This window comes from Suncus etruscus, chromosome 1 (genome assembly GCF_024139225.1).
Source record: "Suncus etruscus isolate mSunEtr1 chromosome 1, mSunEtr1.pri.cur, whole genome shotgun sequence".
In the NCBI taxonomy this organism is placed as follows: domain Eukaryota; kingdom Metazoa; phylum Chordata; class Mammalia; order Eulipotyphla; family Soricidae; genus Suncus; species Suncus etruscus.
The window spans coordinates 184,206,253-184,227,644 of NC_064848.1; the positions used below are offsets into that span (position 1 = coordinate 184,206,253).

The 21,392-nt window shown below is 47.1% G+C and overlaps 1 protein-coding gene and 1 pseudogene across 1 annotated transcript; both read right to left on the reverse strand.

Moving 5' to 3' along the window:
- On the reverse strand, positions 1 to 20,881 carry UBE2Z (ubiquitin conjugating enzyme E2 Z). Its single transcript, XM_049780673.1, has 7 exons — positions 20,431 to 20,881; positions 18,399 to 18,471; positions 16,120 to 16,307; positions 11,560 to 11,671; positions 7,664 to 7,776; positions 1,922 to 2,012; positions 1 to 838 (listed from the first exon to the last, which is right to left on the reverse strand). The coding sequence occupies exons 1-7, from the start codon at positions 20,742 to 20,744 to the stop codon at positions 668 to 670; spliced, it is 1,062 nt and encodes a 353-aa protein (XP_049636630.1). The 5' UTR covers positions 20,745 to 20,881; the 3' UTR covers positions 1 to 667.
- On the reverse strand, positions 14,845 to 14,970 carry LOC126033548 (uncharacterized; annotated as a pseudogene).
- Positions 20,882 to 21,392: the final 511 nt, after the last annotated feature.

A 21,392-nucleotide genomic window follows, 5' to 3' on the forward strand; every position in this document is an offset into this window, starting at 1 on the left:
ATCTCAAATTGGGCGAGGAAAGGGGGGCAGAGGAGAAAGGTGCTCAGGTGCTAGGTAAAGCTTACTTATCAGCAGCCTAGACTCCACCACTGTTCCATCTCTTTGGTCTGTCTAGAACAGTGACTATAAATTAGGAAAACCAATTATGCTGGCCTGTGGGAAAGAACATGGGAAGAGACAAGGAGGGAAAGGGCATGGGGAGCTCCGCTTCAAGACTGAAGACAGACAGACAGACAACCACCCAGACTGTGTAAGTATCACAGACAGCCCCCCACCCCAAGCTCCCTTCCAGATAGCCCCCTAAACTGGGCACACTCCCTTTCGGAACGGCAATTTGTCTCCCACCCATCCCTAAGGAGCTGGTCTGGTGGAGAGGTGCGTTGGTTGTTGTTTTTTGCCAGAGGCCACTGCTCAGGGTGCTCCTGGAACTGGGAGCACGGCCCCTGAGGTGGGATGAACATGGCCCCAGATGCCTGAGAGCCTAGGCAGTCAGATTGAGACCTGCCTTCCCACTCCCCTGCCCTGGGATCCAACTGGTTTGGTTCTTGCCATCTTGCGGATGACATCACATCTGGAGGGAGATACACAGCGCCTCTCCATCCCTGGGGTGGGGGAAGGGACTCTTCTGGCACTCTCTCTCAAGGGACAGGGGAGAGGGAAGTAGGGTCTAAACCCTCAGGCTCCCATGCAGGTCTGTCTCTGTCCCAGATGAGCTGCTGTCTGAGTCCATTTCAGCATTCTCATTATGCAGCCTCTCCAGCACTTTCTGACGAATCAGGCCCAGGCGCATCAAGAGGGACTGATAGTCAAAGTGGCCCCGCTTTTCTCCAAAAGGGTCCTGTGGGGAAAAGGAGACAAGCGGGATTGGCAGTCAGGCCTGGTGGCTTGCCAGGGAGTGAACAACTTTGTACTGGTGGATGTAGAAGCTCAACTTCTGAGACTTGGGATCAGAGAAAAGCATGCCAGCCGGTTCCAAAGACATGGTGGTCTTGATGTTTAGAAAGGCCAGGGCAGGAGCCAGACCAATAGCATGGAGGTAAGGTGTTTGCATTGCACATGGCAATCCAGGACAGACCGGGGCCGATTCCCGGCATCCCATATGGTCTCCTGAGCCTGCCAGGAGCAATTTCTGACCCTTCACCAGGAGTAACCTCTGCTGCCGGGTATGACCCCAAAACCAAAACCAAAACCACCCAAAAAACCTCCCCCCCGCAAAAAATGGAAGTAAACCCCAAGCAAAAACAGGTATGAACCCAAAAGAGACTATGGCAGAGTTCCTATTAGCAGGCACCTCTTTGGCAGTCATAAAAAAATACTAACTCAAGGGAGCTGGGCGGTGGCGCTGGAGGTAAGGTGCCTGCCTTGCCTGCGCTAGCCTAGGACGGACCGCGGTTCGATCCCCCGGCGTCCCATATGGTCCCCCAAGAAGCCAGGAGCAACTTCTGAGCGAGTAGCCAGGAGTAACCCCTGAGCGTCACAGGGTGTGGCCCAAAAACCAAAAAAAAAAAAATACTAACTCAGGTGGTGCTCCTGAGCATCTGTATCATGCCAGGAAATATTGTTCCTCCTCGGGCCACAGTCTGCTCACCGAGGAGGCAGAAGGTTTGGTACCTGAGGTGAAGAACTCGCCTGACTTCCTCAGTAGGAAACCTGAGTAGAAAACCTGAAGCCTGGAGGGATGACATGATTGCAGAGTAGCTCCGAGTAACCAGGAGCAAGCTTTGAAGTCATGCCAGGAATTTACAACCAACTCCTTCAGGCGTTGTCTTTAACAACTTCAAGCCTGACTTCAGGCTTGTCAGCTTCTTCTTTTAGGCACTGAATTTTGCAAGGGATGTGACTATCACTCTCTTGGAAGTGGGGGATTTACAGGGGCCAGCTACAGGAAGTCCAGAGCTGGTAGCAGTAGAAGCCATATTACCTGCATAGTCTGGCCTTGAAGATGAAGGCGATCTTTGCAGGCCACCTCATAAAAGTCATAATACTCCAGGAAGGACTTCTCCATCACCCCTCTAGAAATCAACAGAGAAGCGTAAGTTAGGAGCACAGAAAGAAAGGGGTCTCACTTTCATGTCAAATTAAACTCTAATCCCTAAACTCAGATTTCGTTTCCTAGCGACCTTTCAATGGGAAATGGAACTGCTGTGTACCCACACATTGGGGATTAGTCAATGGGAGACTCAATACAGAGCCTTAGGATCTCAACTTTGATTTGAGCTTTGTCAATCCTTATTTCCTACAGCCACCCCAAATTCCAAACCTCACTCAAAATTCATTTTATTTCCAATCTCTAGGGTTTATTTCATTTGCTCTGACTTGGTTCATCTCTCAATGCTCAGAAATAAAGCTGAACGCTAAGAAATATGAAGTGTTCTTCACCTCTTCTTTTTTTTTCTTTTCGCCATACCCGGTGACACTCCGGGGTTACTCCTGGTTATGCACTCAGAAATTGCTCCTGAGGGCCCGGAGAGATAGCACAGGGCGTTTGCCTTGCAAGCAGCCGAATCCCGGTGTCCCATATGGTCCCCCGTGCCTGCCAGGAGCTATTTCTGAGCAGACAGCCAGGAATAACCCCTGAGCACCGGTGGGTGTGGCCCAAAAACAAAAAACAAAAACAAAAAAGAAATTGCTCCTGGGGCCGGAGAGATGGCATGGAGGTAAGGCATTTGCCTTTCATGCAGAAGGTCAGTGGTTTGAATCTCGGCATCCCATATGGTCCCCCGAGCCTGCCAGGAGCGATTTCTGAGCATGGAGCCAAGGAGTGACCCCTGAGCACTGCTGCTGCAACACTGCTCCAGCCCCTCCTCATCACTTCTGCCTAGAAAATGAAGTATCCTTTCCTCACTCACTCATTCCTTTCTCTACTGCAATGATGGGCAGGTAGAAGGGTGTGCTGCCTGTGTCCATCCCTCTATCTTTCTTTCTTGAACCCACGCCTCCGTTGGCCAACTCTGGCCAGTGAATTCCCACTTGTGGAAAACTAGTGATTCTACAAAATGGTGTCCTTGACAAGTCAAATGAACTCTGGATTCTACAAGAATTTCAAAAAAGAAAAAAAAAGAAGAAAAAAATGTAAATAAAAAGATAAATGTTGGAGAGACAGAAATTGAATGGAGAGAAATGATTGAAAAGAGGGGCTGGAGGGGCCAGAGAGATAGCATGGAGGTAATGCAATTGCCTTTCATGCAGAAGGACAGTGGTTGGTTCAAATCCTGGCATCCTATATGGTCCCCTGAGCCTGCCAAAAGTGACTTCTGAATGCAGAGCCAGGAGTAAGTAACCCCTGAGCGCTGTTGGGTATGACCCAAAAAACAAAACAAAAAGATTGAAAAGAGAAATTGATGGGGCCGAAGAAATAGCATGGAGGTAAGGCATTTGCCTTTTGTGCAGAAGGACGGTGGTTCGAATCCCGGCACCCTCCCCATATGCTCCCCCGTGCCTGCCAGGGGCGATTTCTGAGCATAGAGCCAGGAGTAACCCCTGAGCGCTGCCGGGTGTGAGCCAAAAACCAAAAAAAAGAAAAAAAAAAAAAAAAAAGAAAAGAGAAATTGAGAATAAAAAAAATACATTATATAGAGAAAAAAAGATTTAGACAGAGAAATGAGAAAACAAAACAAAACAAAAAGATTATATGGGCCAGAGAGATAGCATGAAGGTAAGGTGTTTGCCATGCATGCAGAAGGACGGTAGTTCAAATCCTGGCATCCCATGTGGCCCCCGAGCCTGCCAGGAGTGATTTCTGAGGCAGGAGGAACCCCTGAGTGTTGCTGGGTGTGACCCAAGAAACAAACAAAATAAATAAATAAAAGAAAATTAAAAAAAAAAAATTGGGCCCGGAGAGATAGCACAGCAGCATTTGCCTTGCAAGCAGCCAATCCAGGACCAAAGGTGGTTGGTTCGAATTCTGAATCCCGGTGTCCCATATGGTCCCCGTGCCTGCCAGGAGCTATTTCTGAGCAGACAGCCAGGAGTAACCCCTGAGCACTGCCGGGTGTGGGCCCCCCTCCCCAAAATAAAGTTACAGAATGTTTGTTTCTTAAACATTTTCATCCCCCCCCCCCCACCTATCTCTTGGTTTTGGAGCTTTTAAATGAGCTGTCAAGAAGAGAAGCATAGATGACAACCACCATGGCTTTTGCAGACCATCACCTGAAAGAATTTCACCAACTGCTGAAGATAAATTTACATCTAATTAAACACACACACACACACACACACACACACAAGGGGGAATTCTGTAATGGCAGTTGGACTTGGACACGCCCATTGGATAACCCCACTGGAATGACAGTTAAACCTGGACATGCCCCCTGGTGATGCTGGGTATAAAAGAAAAAACTTGCGTTTTATTTATTTATTTTTTTTGGTTTTTGGGCCACACCCGGCGGTGCTCAGGGGTTACTCCTGGCTGTCTGCTCAGAAATAGCTCCTGGCAGGCACGGGGGACCATATGGGACACCGGGATTCGAACCAACCACCTTTGGTCCTGGATCGGCTGCTTGCAAGGCAAACACCGCTGTGCTATCTCTCCGAGCCCTTATTTTATTTATTTATTTTTGGCTTTGGGCTCACACCAGGCAGCGCTCAGGGATTACTCCTGGTTCTGTGCTCAGAAATCACTCCTGGCAGGCTCGGGGGACCACATGGGATGCCGGGATTTGAACTACCGCCTTCTGCATGCATGGCAAACACCTTACCTCCATACTATCTCTCTGGTCCATATAATCTTTTTTTTGTTTTCTCGTTTCTCTGTCTAAATCTTTTTTTCTCTATATAATGTATTTTTCTTTTATTCTCAATTTCTCTTTTATCTTTTTGGTTTTTGGCTCACACCTGGCAGCGCTCAGGGGCTACTCCTGGTCTATGCTCAGAAATTGCTTCTGGCAGGCTCACATATGGGATGCCGTGATTCAAACCACCGACCTTCCGCATACAATCTCTTACCTCCATGCCATCTCTCCCGCCCTATCCCTCTTTTTTTCTTGAACCTGAGCCTCCCCCAGCCACCTCTTGCCAGTGAATTTCCCTTTCTTCCTTCCTCTTTTGGAAACCCATAGGCAGCAGTGGCAGGCCTCAGACTTCAGGAGAAATAAAAAAGATAGTTGGTTTCTACCGCCACCCCCAAGTAGTCCCAGGTGGGTGATGGCTACAAATTGGCTGTCCCTGGTGGACATGAGGATCTACCCGGCAGCCGGGCACAGCAGGCTCCTGAGGGTCTTGCAACACTGGGCCCTGGCAGCTGTGGAACTCTGCAGCTTTGCAGCAGCTGAGCAGCAGGTGGACTTACAGCTTACTGTAGTAACCTGCAGAAGCCTAGCAACCCTTTAGTTTATCCCAGTAACCTGCTGTGGTAAACTATGGTGATTCTACAAAATGGCGCCTGTACAGGAGTCATGCTAATCTCTGTACGTGAAACATCCCATATTTTTATGTTATAAAGAAGATTAGCATGGCCCCTGTTCAGGTGCCATTTGTGGGTGGATGCTCCAGGGATGCTTGCTGGCAATTAAGTTTCACTCAGGTATACAGAGCTTTATCAAACTGTAGATTCCCTGAGGGCATAGACTACAGCCCAGGAACATCACTCTCCAAGAACAGTGAACTTCTGTGGACTTTCTCTTGGGTAATCTCAGCTGCCTCTTCTATATATTAATCTGGTACAATGTTTGGGATTGAACCTGAGGCACCACACATGTAAGGCAAGTAAGTACTCTGTTGCTACACCACATTCTGCCTGCACCTGCTCTTTATCACAGCATGAACCATAAAATAAGAGTCATGAACTAAAAAAATTTGGGGGGGGGGGGAAGGTACCAAGACCAAATAGTTGTAGGAACATTGGGTAGAAATAAAAGTTGATCAGACTTGGGGCCGGAGAGATGGCATGGATGTAAGGCGTTTGCCTTTCATGCAGGAGGTCATAGGTTCGAATCTCAGCGTCCCATATTGTCCCACCCCCACCCCCCACCCCCCGTGCCTGCCAGGAGCAATTTCTGAGCCTGGAGCCAGGAATAACCCCTGAGCACTGCCGGGTGTGACACAAAAACCACACACACACACACACACACACACACACACACACACACAAAAAGATCAGACTTAAACACCAAATCCAAAGCCAAGGACAACAGAATCGATTACCCAACTACACAAGCTAGACACAGAAGGGACCACTAATACTAGCAGCCCGGGGGCAAAGGACGGGCATATGGGATGCATGCTGGAAACAGGGGGTGGAAGGAGGACATCATTGATGGTGGGAATGACCCTGATTCAATGTCCCTATGTACCTAAAATATTACTGTGAAAGATTTGTAATCTACTGTGGTCAAAATAAAAATCATTCCAAAAAAATGGGGGTGGGGGGCTGGAGAAATAGCAAAGCAGGTAGGGTACTGACCTTGCATGTGGTCAATCCAGGTTCAATCCCTAGCACCCTATATGGTTCCCTGAGCATGGGCATAAGTAATCCCTGAGCACAGAATCAAGAGTAAGCCTGAGAGGGCCGGAGCTATAGCACTGTGGTTAGGGCATTTGCCTTGCATGCAGCCAACCTGGTTTCAATCCCCAGCAACCCATATGGTCCTCCAAGCCTACCAGGAGTAATTTCTGAGCACAGAGCCAAGAGTAACCCCTGAACACTGCCAGATGTGGCCCCCCCCCCAAAAAAAAAAAACAAACAAACAGGGCCAGAGAGATAACATGGAGGTAAGGCATTTGCCTTGCATGCAGGTCATTGGTTTGAATCCTGGCATCCCATATGGTCCCCCCAGCCTGCCAGGAGCAATTTCTGAGTATAAAAAAAAAAAAAAAAAAAAAAAAAAAAAACAACCAACCAACCGAATAAACAAAATCCTAAAACCTAAACAACAAAACTAACAAAATAAATTTCCTGATTCCTAGATTTTCTTTTGTTTTCTTTGTTGGTTTTTGGATCATACCCAGCAGCCCTCAGGGATTACTTGGCTCTGCACTCAGAAATCGCTCCTGGTAGGCTCAGGGGACCATATGGGATGACAGGATGTGAACCACTGACCTTTTGCATTCAAGGCAAATGCCTTACCTCCATGCTATCTCTCCGGCCCTATTCCTAGATTTTTTTTTTATTTTTTTTTTTTAAAGCCAGTCAAATTGAGCAGTGGGAGACTTATATACCAACTTTTGTGATACTAACGTTAATAAGTTATGATAAACCACTGCCATCGGACCAGCCCAATTCCTAGATTTTCTAAGTAGTAGTATCAAGGGTGGCCCCAAACAAAAACAAAGCAAAAAGAGTATGCCCTGAGCATAACAGGATGGCTCCCCCCAAAACCAACAATTTAAAACAAAAAAACCTTTCCCATTTTTTATCTCCTATAATACCCAATATAGGATTTTGCCCCAAATATTCTCAAAGCTCAGTCTCCAAAAAGGAATACAAGACCAATGTAAGACTCTTTCTTTTTTTTTTTGGGGGGGGGGGGGAACGGACACACCGGTGATGCGGTGATGCTTGGATTACTTCTGGCTAAGCACTCAGAAATCGCCCCTGACTTTGGAGAGCGATATGAGATGCTGGGGAATGGAACTAAGGTTCGTCCTGGGTCAGCTGCGTGCAAGGCAAACGTCTTACTGCTGAGCTATCACTCCAGTTCCCCAATGTAAGATTCTTTATACATACCGTAGAGGTTCAGGACAGGGACACTTTCCTTCCATCATGTCACAGACTGCCACTCTAATGGTCTCATGCCGAATACATTCATTGTAATTTTTGCTGTCTCCTGGATGTCTCTCCTGGATGTGATAAAACACCAATACCCAAGTGAAAAATTTTGGCATAAAGAACCAACAGTGGAAGACACTCAGAATCAGTTTAGACAAAGTATGTGACCCAGCAATTAGTTAAGAAGACAATCTTCCACTCCGTGGCAGAAAACCGCAAAGAGCAACTAATCCCTTACGTCTGAAGACCAATCACCATCTTCCCATACTGACCAATATCTACTCTCTGTTTTAGATGATGCAACTCATAAGCAACAAACTAAATCCATAAAATTTTCCTAAGCCTGAAATGAAATGCCTCTTTTTTTTTTTTTTTTTTTTTTTGATTTTTGGGCCACACCTGGTAACGCTCAGGGGTTACTCCTGGCTATGCGCTCAGAAGTTGCTCCTGGCTTGGGGGACCATATGGGACGCCGGGGATCGAACTGTGGTCCGTCCAAGGCTAGTGCAGGCAAGGCAGGCACCTTACCTCTTGCGCCACTGCCCGGCCCCATGAAATGCCTCTTTAGCTTGGAGGTAAACTGTTTGCCTTGCATGCTGAAGGACAGTGGTTCATATTCGGCATCCCATACGGTCCCCAATGCCTGCCAGGAGCAATTTCTGAGTGTAGAGCCAGGAGTAAGCCCTGAGCGCTGCTGGGTATGACCCAAAAACAAACAAACAAAAAAAGAAAATAACCAAATACTGATGGGAACAAAGAGCCAAGTTCAATGGAAAAGCTTGTTTCCCAGGTGAAAGAATGGGGGTTTAGAGCCGAAGGAAGAGCACAGTTGGAAGGTCATTTGCCTGGCTAACCCAAGTTTGATCCCCGGCTTCCCATAAGATCCCCAGAGCCTGGTAGGAGTGATTTCTGAGCCAATAGCCTCAGGAGTAATCCCTGATGACTGTCGGGTATGGCACAAAAACCAAACCAAACCAAACCAAAACCCACAAAAAGAGAGCATAAGAGAATGGGGGTTTGATCCCAATTTTCTTTTCCCTCTAAAAAGAAATGGTGGGATAAATAGGTATATATGACAATAAGCATCTTGGCATTACATATGGTTCTAATCAGTGATTTTGGAGCACAGAGCCAGAAGTAAGCCTTTGGCCCCAAAACAAAACAGAAGAGCCACTTCCAGGGCTGCCTGAGCACTGCTTTGGAGGAAGCCACCACCTCATCTCAAAAAAAATATTCCTAGGGCCGGAGAGATAGCACAGCGGCATTTGCCTTTCAAGCAGCAGACCCAGGATCTAAGGTGGTTGATTCGAATCCTGGAGTCCCATATGGTCCCCTGTGCCTGCCAGGGGCTATTTCTGAGCAGATAGTCAGGAGTAATCCCTGAGCATAGCCAGGTGTGGCCCAAAAAATAAAAACAAACAAAAAAATTCGGTGACACAGCAGTAGGGTGTTTGCCTTGCACACAGCTGACCTAGGACGGACCACGGTTCGATTCCCTGGTGTCCCATATGCTCCCCCAAGCCAGGAGCGATTTCTGAACGCAGAGCCAGGAGTAACCCGAGTGTCACCAGGTGTGGCCACGAAACAAAACAAAAAAATTCCTGAGCAGGAGCAATAGCATAGCAGATAGGACATTTGCCTTGCACACAACTGATTCAAGTTCAATCTCAGGTATCCCATATATTCCCTTGAGTCTTCTAGGAGTAATTTCTGAGCACAGAGTCAGGAGTAAACCCTGAGCGCAGGTGTGGCCCAAAAATCAAAAAACTTCTGGAGCCAGAGTGATAGTACAGCACATAGGGCATTTGCCTGCATGTGACTAACACAGGTTCGATCTCTGCATCTCACATGGTTCTCCAAGCACTGCCAGGAGTAATTTCTGAGTGCAGAGCCAGGGGTAACCCAAGAGCCACCAGGTGTGGCTTCAGAACCAAAACAAAAAAACAAACAAAAAAACAAAAACAAAAAATAAAAACAAAATAAAACAAAAAAATGCTGATTCCTACAGCTTATAAGTAGTAATAACAGGGGTCCAGAGAAATAGTATAGTGGGTGGTAAAGTGCTTGTTTTACATGACAGGTTCAATTCCTGGCATTGCATATGGTTCCTGATCACTGGGAGTGATCCTGAGTCTATAGTGCCAGGAGTAAGCCATTAAGCAACAGACATGGCCTCAAAACAAAACAAAAATTGGCAGTGTCTGACACACAGTATACTTCTGGAAAATACATTTCTCTCTGCATTCTCTTCAGACACCTGAAGTCATCATACTGTCATACAGTCATACAGTCATCATACTGCAGCCCTAGCCAACCACCTTTTGGTGTAATTAGCAGTAATGCCTCCTAAAGTCAGAAGAATGTCTGACTTGTGAGTAATCACAACTAGGAAGCTTTGTCAAGGAGACACCGGAGAAAGAGGACATAAGCAAGGAACCACTGGCTTGGGGTCCAAATGATAGCACAGTGGCTAAGAACATAGCCGACACAGGTTCGATCTCCAGCATCCCAGATTGTCCCCCAAACACCACCAGGAGTAATTCCTGAGTACAGAGCCAGGAGTAAGTCCTGAGCACCTCTGAGTATGGTCCCCAAAATAACACCACCAACAAATCTATTCCAAACAATTCATTCCAAATCCATATCAAACATTACTGATAAGGTATACTATAAGCAGAGTGCTTGCCTTGCATGTGGCTGATCCAAGTCCAATCCCTCACTACAAATGGTCCTTCAAGTCCTGCCAAGAGTGAGTTTCTGAACTCAGAGCCAGAAGCCCTGAGCACTACCAGATGTGTCACACCAATAGAAAAATAAACCAATCTTTGGCTGGGTAGATGGCTCAAAGGGCTAGCGAGAGTGCATTAAGTGTGTGTGAAGAAGTCCTGGGTTTTATCCTTGCCACTGCAGATCACTACCAGGTGTCCCTTAATTCTTCTGCATTACCAGGAATCAAATCCAGGTCTCAGGTATGACTTTTATTCTTGAACCACACCCCTAATTTCCCCCTCCCACTGTCATTTTTTGTTTTGTTTTTGTTTCTGAAGCCACACCCAGTGGTGCTCAAGAGCTTACTCCTGGTGATACAGAGGACCATGTAGGATGTTGGGGATTAAACGAGGGTCAGCTGCTTGCAAGCCAAGCATCCTACCTGCTGTACTATCGCTCAACCCACCCACCACGTCTTTCTCTTATTTTTTGGTTTTTGGGTCACACCCAGCAGCGCATAGGGATTACTCCTGAGTTTGTGCTCAGAAATCGATCCTGACAGGCTTGGGGGACCATCTGGGATGCAGGGATTCGAACCACCATCAGTCCTGGGTCGCTGCGTGCAAGGCAAATGCCCTACCGCTGTGCTAGTTCTCCAGCCCCCACCACATCTTTCTTAAGGAGCTTCCCTTTTTCTCTTATAATGACCCAAGTTATGAGAGGTGGAAAACAGAAATAAAACTTTGGGAAACAGAAATAAAACTTTTATCTTATATGCAGCTGACCCATATTTGATCCTCAGCATCCCTTAAGGCCAAACCTAAACCTACCAGGAGTGATCCATAAGTGAAGAGTCAGGAGTAAGCCTCAAGTACTGCCAGTAAGACCTCTACCCTTCATCCCCTCCCCGCCAACTGTTAAGCAGATATCTTAAAACCTATTTTCCAGGATTGAGAAGTAGGGAGTATTTTCCAGGACTGAGAGTAAGGAGTTTGCCTTGCACACACTGACACAGGTATCCATACCTGGCATCACATATGGTCCCCAGAACCTGCCAGGAGTAATTACCTCTGAGCATTACAAGGAGTAGCCTAAAAATAAAAACCCATTTTCCATACCCCAAAATTGATTCTCTGTGGTCTTACCTGCTCAAAGCCAGGTTCATTGTGATACGGATTTTCAGTCATCAGGGACTGGATGGAGATGAGAACAGAAGAGATGCTCTGAGCTGGGCTCCAGGCAGGGCCAGTCCAGGTACTGCAAAAACATATCAAAGGTGAGGGCAGCAGATGAAATAGAGCTGGGAAAGGAAGTCACAGAGCAGTAGTGCACAAGAACACTTTGGTCTGGCTGCACCATCACAAATGACTCAACATTTCCCTTTCACTATTAATACTCTGGAATTTCCCAACCTGTGTATCACCCTCCTTCATCAGAAAATCTGCTAACTGCCTCGCCCTCTTATCTACAAAAAAAGGAGGTAGAGCAATCAAGATCACTTTGAAGAAATTTTCTTCAAATAGTCAGAAAAGGTTCACACCAAAATGAAAGAACTAGGGCCAAAAGCAGCTGCAAAGGTAAGCTAAATGTTAACCTCTGTGGCCCTCAAGAGTGTGCTTATTTAATTTACTAAGAGGTGGTAATGGAGTTAGTAAGGTGAATGAAGCTGAGCACAGAGGGGACCGAGGCCATCTGTGGGGCTGATGACTAGGGACTCTATTTTTTATCACCTGAAGAGTGTTAAATTCAAGGGTGGATATAGTATTATAGTACGGTAGGTAAGGTGCTTGCCTTGCATGTGAATTCGATCTGGGTTTGATACCTGGTCCCCATCAGGAGTAATTCCTCAATGCAGAGCAGGAGTAAGACTGACCCTCGCTGGGTGTGACTCACCCCTCAAAAATATCAGAAAATGGAAGTGTTAAATCCACTGAAGACTAACAAATTCTGTTCAAAGTACAGGGAAGAGAGCAAAAGATACTTTCAGATTGTGAAAGATCTGAAATATATGGACAATATTCTGAATGAGAGGGAAACATTAAAACTGCTCCTCTCAGGCCCGGAGAGATAGCACAACGGTGTTTGCCTTGCAAGCAGCCGATGCAGGACCAAAGGTGGTTGGTTCGAATCCCGGTGTCCCATATGGTCCCCCGTGCCTGCCAGGAGCTATTTCTGAGCAGACAGCCAGGAGTAACCCCTGAGCAACACCGGGTGTGACCCAAAAAAAACCAAAAACCAAAAAACAAAACAAAAAAAAAAACTGCTCCTCTCATAAATCAATGGTTAAGTATTGGGGAGATGGAGGTAGCCTAGTTATTAAAGACATTTGAAGGGCCAGAGTGGCAGTATTGACTAGGATGGGTACTTGCCTTGTAAGCAGCATATCTGGGTTTGATCCTCAGCACATACCCTATACTGTCCCCCAAGCCTGCCCAGAGTGATCCTTGAGCACACAGCCAGGAATAACCCATGAGTACTGTCAGGTGGAAAAAATTTAAAAAGACATTTTATTCTACCTCATTAAAGAAAGAGATGGCATTGAACTGAAAATGGAACACAACCTAAGCTAGAACTGTCTAGTTTTAGTGACCTGGCCACTTGCTGTTTCTGTTGGATTGGGGGAAAGCTAAAGTAATTGATGCATAATGGTAATTTTATTAGCATTTGCTTTGGCTATTTCTCTACCCGTTGGTTGCTTTGCTTTGCTCTGCCAGAAACTCTTTGCAAATTTTTTTTTATTGTTTTTGGTTTTGAGGCCACACCCGGTGACGCTCAGGGGTTACTCTCACTATGTGCTTAGAAATCATTCCTGGGGGCCTGAGAGATAGCATGGAGGTAGGGCATTTGTGTTGCATGCAGAAGGACAGTGGTTCAAATTCCGGCATCCTATATGGTCCCCCAAGTCTGCCAGGAGTGACTTCTGAGCACAGAGCCAGGAGGAACCCCTTAGCACTGCCGGGTGTGACCCAAAAACAAAAACAAAAAAAGAGAAATCGTTCCTGGCTCGGGGAAACCATATGGGATGCTGAGGTCTGTCCTGGGTAAGCAGTGTGCAAGGCAAATGCCCTACTGCTGGGCTATCGCTGTGGCCCCAACTTTGCACTTTTTTGTTTTGTTTTGTTTTTTGTTTTTTTCAGCTAAAATGTTCATTTTTTTTTTTTAATTATGACAACAAAGATGCAAAGAAAGAGGAACTTTGCACTTTTTAATGGGGGATGAACTGGGATAGATATCTGAGCCATGTACGGAAATACTCAGAGCTTACTTTTAGTTTGGTTTTAGGGCCACAACCTACAGTGCTCCAGGGTTATTGTACCTGGCTTTGCACTCAGGAATTACTCCTAGAAGACTAGAGGACCATCTGAGATTTGGATATAGAACCCAGGTCAGCTATGTGCAAGACAATGTTCTACCAGTTGCACTATCTTTTCAAAATTCTAGGTCTTGTACATTTTTTTTTAATTTTTGGATCATACCCAATAATTCTTAGGGTTTATTCAGGTTTTGTGCTCCAGTCACTCCTGGTGGGGCTCAAGGACTATATGTAGTGCAGGACTATATTTGGTACTAGGGATCAAATTGGCAAATAAACATCCTACCTGCTATACTCCTGCTCTGGTCCCAGCCAAAAACTATCTCATTTTTCACAACTTTCAATTTCAGGAGCTTCTCCTTTGCCACCCAAGACAGTTCTTGTTCTGCCACTTTACCCCCATGATCTTACTTCCCAATTTCTACTATGAGTTAATGTCTGCTCCATTTACTTTTTTTTTTTTTTTTTTTTTAAGTTTTTGGGCCACATCTGGTGATGCTCAGGGGTTATTCCTGGCTATGTACTCAGAAATCGTTCCTGGCTTGGGGGACCATATGGGATGCCGGGGGATCAAATGTCCTAAGTCAGCAAATGCAAGGCAAACGCCCTACCACTTGCGTGGCCACCGCTCAGGCTCAGCTCCAGATACTTTTACTTTTGTTTTTGGGTCACACCAGGTGGTGCTCAGGGGTTACTCCTGGCTCTGCACTCAGAAATCGCTCCTGGCAGGCTCGGGGATCATATGGTATGCTGGGGTTAAAACCAAGGTCTGTCCCAGATCATTCATATGCAAGGCAAATGCCCTTCTGCTGTGCTATTGCTCTGGCCCCAGATACTTTTATTTTTATACTGGCCTTAGAAGGAGTACCTATAGGAATCCTTTCTATGAACAAATTTCTTTTCTTTTCTTTTAGTTTTTAGACCATACCTGGCAGTGCTCAGGGGTTACTCCTGGCTCTGAGCTCAGAAATCACTCCTGGCAGGCTCGGGGATCATATGGTATGCTGGGGATCAAACCCAGGTCAGCCATGTGCAAGGCAAATGCCCTACTGCTGTATTATCACTCCAGCCCCTCTATGAACAAATTTTTTTTTCTTTTTTAATTTAAAAAATTTTAGATCTAAGTTGAGTTTCCCACATTTGGGGAAATTGCAGGGGTCAGCCCACCCGGAGTGCAATGGGTGAGCCTCACCTAGGGGAAACCACCTTCGTGATCATGGTATCTCCCCTGCCAGGTAAGTATATGAACAAATTTCTATATAGGAACAAGTACATTTTCTTCAGTACGACCTTTTTTTACCCTAATGAGAGGAAGGTCTTCAAAGGAATTCCTTCCTATCGCAATCACAACTTACATAGTCTTGGATGAGAATTAAAAAACCCCACATCTGGGCCCGGAGAGATAGCACAGCGGCGTTTGCCTTGCAAGCAGCCAATCCAGGACCAAAGGTGGTTGGTTCGAATCCCGGTGTCCCATATGGTCTCCTGTAACTGCCAGGAGCTATTTCTGAGCAGACAGCCAGGAGTAACCCCTGAGCACCGCCGGGTGTGGCCCAAAAACAAAAACAAAAACAAAAACAAAAAAACCCACATCTCTACTTTGTTTCAGAAGCCTTCACCTCACCCTTTCCCCAACCTAGAAACAAGCATGGCAGGAAGAAGTAAAACTGTATCACCACACTAACAACTTTCTCACCTCCATCTGAACTTTTTCTCTGTCCTAGTGAAATTAAGACTGCAGTATAAAGATCAACCAAATTTATGACATTTCCATTCTGAAATTTTAATTCCCAAAGGGAAAAGAAGTACATGAACCAAAGTCTCTAACACCCAGAAACAAAATGTTCTTGATTCTCGTGTATTTTATTTCTTATGTGATTTCCAACATCAGGCATTTTTCATTCAGTTGTACAAATGTTTTTATTATCACCATAACTATCATCTCCAAAACACTCAAAGAACCTCAGAAATGAAACACCCAAAATCTGAAATGGCAACAATCTACAATCTTTCTCAACCTACTTAGGAAGAATCAAGTTCGATGTGCTAATGAAGTGGTTCTCAAGCAGTTCTGTGCATAGTGTCTCTTGGAAGACACCAATGGCTGGACCCCATCTCCCCTGAGTTTCAGATACAGTAAGTGTAGGGTCGTGTCCCAGAAACCCCTGCTGCTCCTAGAGAACCACTTCACTCAGGCATTCATTGTGCACAAAGATTTCACTTTTTCTCTTTAGAATACTAGAGTGTACCACCCTAGGGGGAACTGAGGAAATTGTCAATCCAATCATTTTCTGTATTCTGTAGGTCAGATGAGAAACCCTGGTTGATAAAGGCTGACCTAGAGCAATTATTTGCTAATAACCAACTTGGCCACTTAAAAGTCTCCTCTTACCCTAGAATACTCAAGCAGACTTTCCCATTGCGGTAGAAGTTGGGGTTAAACCTCACTGTGTTATTGCCCGTTGTCATCAGTTTGACCCGAGGTGGGTGGATGGGATAGTCGGGCGGACACCGAAACACGAACAGGAAGAAACCCCCTTCATAAGGAGTGTCAAATGGGCCTGTGATCAATGCATGAATCTGCAAAATAAAACCCCATCTCAAAATTGTGATGTGATGTCCCATCCCAACCCCTCTTGCTTCTATTTGCTACCCACAGCATCATCTGGTAACCACAGTCCATAATCTCGCCATGCAAAATGGAACAGCCTGTACTCAATCTTATTAGTAAGTGTAGAATCTTAAGATACCTTGCTATAGTGCAGTGGCATTTTACTCGACTTACATTCCAAAGTTAAGAGCCCAAAGTAAAGACTGGACCTCGTCAGTACTTTGACTATTCCAAAAAATTCACATAAAGCATGGCTTATGCTTAAACTTCATTGATCAGGATTAGCTGCACCAAATGGATAAAAAAAGGTAATAAGCATCACTATCCTAGCAAGTCCAAGTAATCAGTATTAGTGTACAGAGTACATATGCTTGAATTTGCCTAGGTTACACTGCTTATGATATAACTCCATCCTCCATGTGGAAGAAAGGGGAGGCCAGGTTAATGGAAAGAAGAAAGGGATTGGAGGCCACTGCACCAGTGCCAATCACAGTGCAGAACTGGGAGTTGGTTTGGAGGCCTATATTATCTGCTTCCCCTTCCTCCCTATGGTGGAGGGTGCTCAGGAAGCATCAAGCTGTGTCAAAGATATAATAAGGAAAAATGGGAAAAACTTAGGAGCCACTCAAGACCCCACAGAACTTTCCCCCACACTGTAGATAAACATCAACAAAAATTCAGCAGCAAAAATTATTTTTTGGTGCCGAAACCCGGGATTGATCAGCAGCAAATTTAACAGAAAGCTAAATTCTCTTCTTCCAGCCATATACCTGCACAAAATTTTCTTTCCTGAAAGGCTCCTAAAATTCTCCAAAGGCTCCGAGGAATTTAAGTTTGTCCGGAATTTGAAAAGTAAGAGGACAAAGAACTTGCAATATAAAGCAAGTCACTCTATAGTCCCTTCCTTGCCTTGGTAACACCCCACATCATCTTTTAGTTCTCAGTAATTTGGAATAGCAAGCTCAATGGAATCAACTAGGCATCAATTCTGGGATCCAAGGGACTAGCACAGTAACACAGCTACTTGACTGAGAACATGAGGTCTCAGGAAAAAATTTAAAATCATTTCAATTAAAAAACAAAAACAAAATAAAAACAGCAATTTACTGGGAAACCTACTTTAAACCAAGTAGGTATCAACGATATAAAGTATAAATTTTTTACTGGAAAAATTCAAAATTAAATTTTCACTTATACACCAGATTTAGAAAATCTGATTTCTTCCCAACATTAGTTTAAGAGCAAATTTTCTTCTAAGGGCTGAACATTCCGAAATGCCACAAAACTTAGGTATAGGTATCTGTCAGAGGATTTGGACAATACATACTATATTGTCTGTGAGTGGATATAGGACAGGAATGGTCTTTGGGGTGGGATGGATATGTAAAAACAACCAGTAAAAGACAGGAGCCTGGGCCCAGAGATATAGCATGGAGGTAAGGCGTTTGCCTTTCATGCAGGAGGTCATCGGTTCAAATCCCGGTGTCCCATATGGTCCCCCGTGTCTGCCAGGAGCGATTTCTGAGCCTGGAGCCAGGAATAACCCCTGAGCACTGCCGGGTGTGACCCAAAAACCACAAAAAAAAAAAAAAAAGACAGGAGCCTAACCAAGTTCTTCAACTAAAAATAATGTTCACCCAAGCTTGTCCCAATCCCCATCCTTCTCTGCATTTCATTTAGAGCGGAATACTTAAAGGTCAAGAGTGGAGGGATGGGGAAGGATTGGATATACAATGGATAAGGTTAGCACAACATTTATCATCTAAACCAGAGCACTTCTGAGTAAAGGAGTGCTCTAAAAGAGTTCAACTGGGACAGTAAGAATAAACTGCTATATTCCAAGCCAACCAGGACTACTGGCAAACACCCTAATAGACATCTGTTTAAGGCTCTGCTCCAATTCCCTGTGACACCTTGGATAAGTCACTTACTTTCCAGGAATTATGGTTTCTTCGTCTGATAAGAAATGTAAATTGAATAAGCACTTTTAGGCTCTTCCAATTTTAAGGTCCAATTTCCCAATAATCCCCCCCCCCCCCATTCCCCATCATGTTACGTACCTTCGTCATGTCAACAGTATCGGGAACAACGAACATTCCTGGAGGAGGCTCCTTATAAATGGACATGATATCCCTGTTAATACCAAGAGGAGGTAGGGGAAGAGAGTGAGGGAGAGGAAAAAAAAAGGGGGGAATCCCTCAAGCAGGATAGCTGTTACCTCCTCAATGAGACCAGGGCTTGAGAAAGTGGTGCTTGGTACCACTAGTGTTTGTACTTGACTTGAAACCTCAGCTGACTACTTGTTAGCAAAGCAGAGAACAACTTAGTATCAAAGGGGCATTGTTTCTGAGGAGGGGGGCATGAGGGTGAGCAGGAAAAGAGATATCAGAAATCCCAATGTCATCAGATGTTACCCTCAAAGTCACATCCCATATACTCCCACTTCCTCCCAATGGCAAGTCACTCAACTCCCCCACCTTGGAGATAAGCGGGTACTAGGGGAAAAATGCCACTTGTAAAGGCAAAATCAACTCTACTGAAAAACCAGTTCCATAAACTACACGAGTCACAGTTGGCAACAGGCCTATAGGAAGCAAGTGAGCTAGCAATGCTACAATGATCTTTTTGCCTAGGACACAATCCATCAGGGCAGAGCTTTCTTGGGCATGGAGGGGAAACCCCCAACCGAAACTGCTGAGATTTCTGGGGCATGGAGGGGAACCCCAACCGAAACTGCTGAGAAGAAGCTCATATGAGGAAGACGAGATGCAGTGACTGCGTGGTTCATTTCACAGAGGATGATCAGTCAAAAGATGAACATTCGAGATGGGGAAAGCAGAGGGGCTTGCCAGAGTATCTAGGCCAGAAGTGTAAGTGCCAGAGCAAAAAACTGAAAGTCAAGGGTGTGTGTGCACTGGAGGAGTGAAACAGCTAGAGAGCAGGTGAGGAGAGTGGAGAGCCCAAGTTTCTGAACTTCAAGATGGCAATGCTGACAGTTGGAGTCAGGTGTCAGGCGCTGGGCCAAGACTACTTTAAGGTGGAAATGGTTTCATTTTTATAACTGCCTTGAAAGGCAGGCAGGTACAACCTGGGAAGGGATCTGGAAAGTCTAGTTGAGGAGAACAGTGATGGAACTATGAGGGAAGCGTGTGATCAGCAGGAAGCAGGTTTCAGGGTTAGCAACAGCCCCAGTAGTAGCACCCTCTTCCCATGTGATACGCTATAATCCCAGACATTTTGGTGCAAAAACACCAGTGCCTCCTGAAAGATTACGATCTAAAAAAACCAATCACCCTAAAAATAAGCACGGGAAAGAACTCGGTCAGGCCTTTTGTTCCAGTCTTTTTAGTGGCTTGATTAGCTTCAGAAAAAGTAAAATCCAGGATGTTCCAGTCCAGAAAGTCTTGGGCGGGATTAAAAAAAAAAAAAACCCACAGCGAGAACCAGGGGGGGAAGAAATCTGGGGAACAGGTGGCAGACAGAAAGACAGCTCGAGGGGTGATGGTTTGGGAGACCAACAGTGATGGTTCGAGAGAAGTGCTTCAAGGGGCTAGGATCTAGACTTAGACTTGGTCCAGGGGGTGATTTCGAATGGGGTGCGATGTAGACTTGGGTGCTGTTGGGGGGGGGGGTGCCATGGGAGAAGGGAGGGCCAAGGAGTCTCTGCAGAAGAGGCCTTGCTCGGGGGTGGGGTGTGGAGTGTGTGTGGGGGGGAGCTCGTGCGTTAGGGATGAAACCAGGGGGTTTGGGGCTGCCTCGGGTGGAGGGGGCACTGGGGTGGGGCCTTGGGGCAGCACCTTGGGGGCGAGGGGCGGTGCAGAGGGAGGGAGAAATGGAGCCAAAGGGTCAGATTTCTAGCGGGCTCTTGGGGGGGAGGTCCGAGGGGCGGGGCCGGGCACCCAAAAAAGGGGTCCTGGGGGGTGCAAAAAAGAGGGTTCTGGAGGACCTGCCCCCCAAGACGCAGGGGGTCGCCTCCGGGGGGGATTGCACCGCACGGGAGATGTTGGGGTGCTGTGGGGGGGCGGAGAAGGTCGAACCCCGGTGCGGACCCCCCCAAGAGAGAAGTGGGGGGCCAAGCGAACCCCGGCTCACCGCTTGATCCGGAGGAGACACTGCGGCGCGGTCCGCTCGCCGTCCCAGTCGGAGCTGAGCGTGGGGTCCCAGTGGCTCAGCAGGGCGGCCCCGTGGGCAGCGGCCGAGGGCGGGAGCCCGGGCAGGGGGGCCAGGCCGCTGCCCGGACCCCCGGCCCCGCCCGCCGCCGCCGCCGCCCACACATCCGGCAGGAAAGGCGGCCCGAAGCCGCCGCCGCCGCCGCTCACGCCGACGACTCCGGCCACCCCGCTCGCCCCGGGCCCCGCCGCCCCGGCCCCCGCCGTCGCCGCCTCCTCGGTCGGACTCTCCGCCATCGCTGCTGCGCTCGCTTCCTTCCGGGACTGCACGGCAGAGGCAGGCGAGCAGGCGAGCAGAAAGTCCGCCGCCGACCAGAGCGGCCGCTGCGCCCTCCTGCTCCCGCTCCCGCACCACCGAGTGCCGGGCCAGAGTGTCCCCCCACCACCCTCCGCTTCCACCGCTTGCCCGGCCGGCCGGCGCTGGCTCCGCCCCCCTGCCCCGCCCCGACCAGCGAGCGAGAGGCGCCCCGCTAGAGCGTCCACCCTCGGTCCTCCAAGGCGGGAGGGATTGAGGGAGGGAGATGGGGAGGAAGTTCTGGGCCTGCTGCGTTGGGCCCTTGCGCTTGCCAGGCGTAGGCAGGCTGTATTGGGGGGTTCTGAGGGTATGGATCCCGAAGCACTGTTGAGAATACGGTTCCGTGGAATCTTTATTTTGCAAATGTTAAAAGGGATTTAAGGAGAGAGACCCCCGAGAGAGAGCGGTTTGGATCAGGGAGAGGGGGTCCCCACTTTCCTGTCTGCAGGTTGTGTGTGAAGGAGTTAGTTGACTGTCTGGTCTGGCCAGGGCTGACAGACCTATCTTGTCAACCCAGCCTCTGAGATGCTGGCAGCAAGAACCGAAGATAAAAAAGAAGGAAAGAATCAGAACCCGCGAGGGATTTAAAA

Bases quoted from the DNA above. Each gene is read 5' to 3' on its own strand.
- UBE2Z (XM_049780673.1), bottom strand. From the start codon at position 20,744: ATGGCGGAGAGTCCGACCGAGGAGGCGGCGACGGCGGGGGCCGGGGCG. The intron at 18,472-20,430 runs GTGAGCCGGGGT...TGGTATTAACAG, and splicing joins TGTCTCCTCCGGATCAAGCG to GGATATCATGTCCATTTATA. The intron at 7,777-11,559 runs GTAAGACCACAG...TATCACATCCAG, and splicing joins ATGAACCTGGCTTTGAGCAG to GAGAGACATCCAGGAGACAG.